We start from the raw sequence: 6,000 nt of genomic DNA on the forward strand, positions 1-6,000 counted from the left end.
CAGCTACAATAGTCATTTACAACATTAACACTGTCTACACTCTATTTCTGATCAATTTTGAAATAAAAAAAATGTTTCTTTCAAAAACAAGGACATTTCTAAGTGACCGCAAACTTTTGAATAGGAGTGTATATAATTAAATCTGTTTAAGAGGGAAAAAATGTCAAAGATAATCTTGGTATCTGACTGAACATTATTTTGGGACATAAAAGTAGTTTTAAAACAGTGTGTTAGCAGCCGTGATGGGGAGGGGCTAAGGGAAAGGTCCGAAAGGGTTAACTGTGTTTAATAAAGCAATGCAGAAGATTTTGGGTAAATGTGAGCGGACTCACTTGTGGCCAATCTCGTGAGCGATGGTGAAAGCAGAACCTAAGCCGATGTCTTCATTGATGCTGCAACTCCTCTCCGGCTCACACATCCCAGCTACCGACGCCAAGCCTGGACACACACACACACACACACACACACACACAGAGAGAGAGAACGAGAGAGAACGAGAGAGATAGAGAGAGCAAAACAGGGTCAGATCAAGGTGTAGCATTCTTAGGAGTGGTGGCTCTAAAAGCTGGATTCCTCAGTTCTGACCTCCCTGGTGTTAAAGAAAGAGCAGCAGGAGAGAGAGAGAGAGAGAGAGAGAGAGAGAGAGAGAGAGAGAGAGAGAGAAAGAGAGAGAGAGAGAGAGAGAGAGAGAGAGAGAGAGAGAGAGAGAGAGAGAGAGAGAGAGAGAGAGAGAGAGAGAGAGAGAGAGAGAAAGAGAGAGAGAGAGAGAGAGAGAGAGAGAGAGAGAGAGAGAGAGAGAGAGGAGGCGGCAACTCTAAACTTCTCAGGCTGCACCCTATTCCATTTATAGTGCACTACTTTTGACCAGGGCCCATATAGGAAATAGGGTGCCATTTGGGACGTTGGCTAAGAGCGTTGAGAGTTCACTTCTTCTCTCAGGGCTCTGGACAAAAGTAGTGCACTACATAAGAAATAGGGTGTGATTTGGGACACAGCCTCAGTCCATGCTGTTGCTGCTGTACTCACCAGCGGGACCTGACTTCAGCATCAACTGGCTAGACATGAACTTTTTTCAACCTAAAGTCAGAGCTGGAAAATGTCTAGACAGGCTTGGATTTATACATTTCACTCCAAGTAACAAGGGACCACCTAGTGATGCAGGCTATTGAATTTAAGAAAACATCCCCACCCCCCCTAAAAAATATAGAGTTCCAAAGAGAAAGCAATAGGCATATTCTTTATATTTGAGAAAGAGCTCTTTTGGAGAGAGAAGCAGAAGAGTGAAATAACGCTGAGTAAAGCTATAAAATTGCCTGTCTGTGCGTGTGCGCTTGTGTGTGTGTTGGCGTGTCACTGTAGTATGTGCATTTCATCTTATGCAAGATAAGATTAAATGCAGGTTATTGTTAGCTTTGTCAAAAAGCAGGCATATAGAGTTCTACATGTTTTATGTGTGTGTGTGTGTGTGTGTGTGTGTGTGTGTGTGTGTGTGCGTGCGTGCGTGCGTGCGTGCGTGCGTGCGTGCGTGCGTGCGTGCGTGCGTGCGTGCGTGCGTGCGTGTGTGTGTGAGGTTGAGAGTAGAGCCATCCAGGTGTCTCTGTTCTTCCCCCAGAGGGTAACAGGTCAGACAGAAAGAGAAGAGAAGAGATTCCATCTACAGGTTACTGGGAAGGGTTTCACATAACACTCAGAAGTGGGGTTGGTTAGGTATTATCTCCAACTCAGATTACCCAGAGACCCAAGGGGAAAAGAGCTGACCTGTACCATGACCCCTAATGATAGGGTGAGGAGGGAAGGAGATGAGTAGAGGAGAGGGGGGAGAAGGGTTGAGAGGGACGGAATGGAGGAAAGGAAGAGAAGAGGAGGGTGCTGAAAAGGGAGGACAAATGGAGAGGGAGAGGGGGAGGGGGAGAGGATAGGGGGAAAAGGTGAGGGGAACAGGGTTGAGACGGGAGAAGAAATGGAGAGGGAGAGAAGAAGGAGGAGGAGAGGAGAAACAGAGGAAAGGGAGAGGGGGAGGAGGAGAGAAGGTAAAGGGAGTGAGAGAGAACGAGGAAGCCAAGCAGATGCTGGTGCAATTAAAGCGACGGGGGGAATGTGACGAATGCGGTCAATCTGTCAAACCCCCCCAGAGTCCCAATATTACCTTCAAGATATACTGTGGAGCCTGCAGGGGCTCTCAGAGGGAGCAAGGAGGAGGGGAGATGCTGACACTCCTTGCCGTCCTTTCTCCACCACAACGCTCTCTTTCTCTCGCTCTTGTTATCTTATGTTCTCCCTCTGAATTTCATCCTTAACTTTCTATCTGTCCCTCTATCTTTCTGTTTTTTCTCCCCCTTGCCTTTCTGAGCTTGGTTACAGAAGCTTAACAAGTTTGTAAGTTTAAGTTTGCCACAGTTCCTGTCACAGTGGAGACACAACATGTCAAACCAAACCCCTGGCAAAAATGACTGGAAACCAGTGTCCTTAAAGTACTGTAGCAGGAGAAAAACACGCCATATGATCTTATAAATATCCACATTATTTGAGCTATATTGGTAGAAGGACACAGTCAAGTGCACTTGGAGGTTACCACGCCTGTGCCCTGCCCTGCATGGACCTAACCCCGTCTGTACCCGCCCCGACGACAGTAAAGGCCACCTGGTCTCTCTGACCTGTCTTTCCTTGCCTCCAGGCTACAGAACAGAGAGCAGAGAGCAGAGAACAGAGCAGAGAACAGAGAACAGAGAACAGAGAGCAGAGAAAAGAACAGAGAACAGAGAACAGAGAACAGAGAACAGAGAGCAGAGAGCAGAGAGCAGAGAGAAGAGAACAGAGAACAGAGAACAGAGAACAGAGAGCAAAGAACAGAGAACGGAGAACGGAGAAGAGAACAGAGAACAGAGAACAGAGAACAGAGAGCATAGAACAGAGAACAGAGAGCAGAGAAAATAACAGAGAGCAGAGAGCAGAGAACAGAGAACAGAGAACAGAGAACAGGGAACAGAGAACAGAGAGCAGAGAGCAGAGAAAGGAGAAGAGAACAGAGCACAGAGAACAGAGAACAGAGAACAGAGAACAGAGAGCAGAGAACAGAGAACAGAGAACAGGGAACAGAGAGCAGAGTGCAGAGAGCAGAGAACAGAGAGCAGAGAACAGAGAGCAGGGAACAAAGAACAGAGAACAGAGAACAGAGAACAGAGAACAGAGAACAGAGAGCAGAGAAAATAACAGAGAGCAGAGAGCAGAGAACAGAGAACAGGGAACAGAGAACAGAGAACAGAGAGCAGAGAGCAGAGAGCAGAGAACAGAGAACAGGGAACAGAGAACAGAGAACAGAGAACAGATAGCAGAGAAAATAACAGAGAGCAGAGAGCAGAGAGCAGAGAGCAGAAAACAGAGAGCAGGGAACAGAGAACAGGGAACAGAGAGCAGAGAACAGGGAACAGAGAGCAGAGAACAGAGAGCAGAGAACAGAGAACAGAGAACAGAGAGCAGAGAACAGAGAACAGAGAGCATAGAACATAGAACATAGAACAGAGAACAGAGAGCAGAAAGCAGAGAACAGAGAGCATAGAGCAGAGAACAGAGAACAGAGAGCAGAGAACAGAAAACAGAGAGCAGGGAACAGAGAACAGGGAACAAGGAACAGAGAACAGGGAACAGAGAGCAGAGAACAGGGAACAGAGAGCAGAGAACAGGGAACAGAGAGCAGAGAACAGGGAACAGAGAACAGAGAACAGAGAGCATAGAACATAGAACATAGAACAGAGAACAGAGAACAGAGAGCAGAAAGCAGAGAACAGAGAGCATAGAGCAGAGAACAGAGAACAGAGAGCAGAGAACAGAAAACAGAGAGCAGGGAACAGAGAACAGGGAACAAGGAACAGAGAACAGGGAACAGAGAGCAGAGAACAGGGAACAGAGAGCAGAGAACAGGGAACAGAGAGCAGAGAACAGGGAACAGAGAGCAGAGAACAGAGAGCATAGAGCAGAGAACAGAGAGCAGAGAACAGAGAACAGAGAACAGAGAACAGAGAGCAGAGAACAGAGAACAGAGAGCATAGAACATAGAACATAGAACAGAGAACAGAGAACAGAGAACAGAGAGCAGAAAGCAGAGAACAGAGAGCATAGAGCAGAGAACAGAGAACAGAGAGCAGAGAGCAGAGAACAGAGAACAGAACAGAGAGCAGAGAGCAGAGAGCATAGAACAGAGAACAGAGAGCAGAGAATAAAGAACAGAGAGCAGAGAGCAGAGAACAGAACAGAGAGCAGAGAGAAAAGAACAGAGAGCAGAGAGCAGAGAACAGAGAGCAGAGAGAAAAGAACAGAGAGCAGAGAACAGAGAACAGAGAGCAGAGAGCAGAGAACAGAGAACAGAGAACAGAGAGCAGAGAGCAGGGAGCAGAGAACAGAACAGAGAGCAGAGAGCAGAGAGCAGAGAGCAGAGAGCAGGGAGCAGAGAACAGAACAGAGAGCAGAGAGCAGAGAGCAGAGAGCAGAGAGCAGAGAACAGAACAGAGAGCAGAGAACAGAGAACAGAGAGCATAGAGCATAGAGCAGAGAGCATAGAGCAGAGAACAGAGAGCAGAGAACAGAAAACAGAGAGCAGAGAGCAGAGAGCATAGAACAGAGAACAGGAAACAGAGAACAGAGAGCAGAGAGCAGAGAACGGAGAAGAGAACAGAGCACAGAGAACAGAGAACAGGGAACAGAGAACAGAGAGCAGAGAACAGAGAACCAGAGAACAGAGAACAGAGAGCATAGAGCATAGAGCAGAGAGCATAGAGCAGAGAACAGAGAGCAGAGAACAGAAAACAGAGAGCAGAGAGCAGAGAGCATAGAACAGAGAACAGGAAACAGAGAACAGAGAGCAGAGAGCAGAGAACGGAGAAGAGAACAGAGCACAGAGAACAGAGAACAGAGAACAGGGAACAGAGAACAGAGAGCAGAGAACAGAGAACAGAGAACAGGGAACAGAGAGCAGAGTGCAGAGAGCAGAGAACAGAGAGCAGAGAACAGAGAGCAGGGAACAAAGAACAGAGAACAGAGAACAGAGAACAGAGAACAGAGAACAGAGAGCAGAGAAAATAACAGAGAGCAGAGAGCAGAGAACAGAGAACAGGGAACAGAGAACAGAGAACAGAGAGCAGAGAGCAGAGAACAGAGAACAGGGAACAGAGAACAGAGAACAGAGAACAGATAGCAGAGAAAATAACAGAGAGCAGAGAGCAGAGAGCAGAAAACAGAGAGCAGGGAACAGAGAACAGGGAACAGAGAGCAGAGAACAGGGAACAGAGAGCAGAGAACAGGGAACAGAGAGCAGAGAACAGGGAACAGAGAGCAGAGAACAGAGAGCATAGAGCAGAGAACAGAGAGCAGAGAACAGAGAACAGAGAGCAGAGAACAGAGAGCAGAAAGCAGAGAACAGAGAGCATAGAGCAGAGAACAGAGAACAGAGAGCAGAGAACAGAGAACAGAACAGAGAACAGAGAGCAGAGAGCATAGAACAGAGAACAGAGAGCAGAGAATAAAGAACAGAGAGCAGAGAGCAGAGAGCAGAGAACAGAACAGAGAGCAGAGAGAAAAGAACAGAGAGCAGAGAGCAGAGAACAGAGAGAAAAGAACAGAGAGCAGAGAACAGAGAACAGAGAGCAGAGAGCAGAGAACAGAGAACAGAGAACAGAGAGCAGAGAGCAGAGAGCAGGGAGCAGAGAACAGAACAGAGAGCAGAGAGCAGAGAGCAGAGAGCAGAGAGCAGAGAGCAGAGAACAGAACAGAGAGCAGAGAACAGAGAACAGAGAGCATAGAGCATAGAGCAGAGAGCATAGAGCAGAGAACAGAGAGCAGAGAACAGAAAACAGAGAGCAGAGAGCAGAGAGCATAGAGCATAGAGCAGAGAACATAGAGCAGAGAACAGAGAGCAGAAAGCAGAGAGCAGAGAGCAGAGAACAGAGAGCAGAGAACACAGAGCAGAGAGCAGAGAAAATAACAGAACAGAGAGCAGAGAACAGAGAG

General features: G+C 47.4%; 1 protein-coding gene across 1 annotated transcript in view; it reads right to left on the reverse strand.

Annotated features, from left to right (window-relative positions):
• Positions 1-6,000, reverse strand: part of LOC120044797 (A disintegrin and metalloproteinase with thrombospondin motifs 6-like) — an 89,441-nt gene that overhangs the window by 80,006 nt on the left and 3,435 nt on the right. The window contains exon 3 of the mRNA XM_038989470.1: positions 333-438. Coding sequence (XP_038845398.1) covers positions 333-438 — 106 coding nt within the window. The remainder of the gene's footprint in view (positions 1-332; positions 439-6,000) is intronic.

The sequence above is a fragment of the Salvelinus namaycush genome, chromosome 3 (genome assembly GCF_016432855.1).
Source record: "Salvelinus namaycush isolate Seneca chromosome 3, SaNama_1.0, whole genome shotgun sequence".
In the NCBI taxonomy this organism is placed as follows: Eukaryota; Metazoa; Chordata; class Actinopteri; order Salmoniformes; family Salmonidae; genus Salvelinus; species Salvelinus namaycush.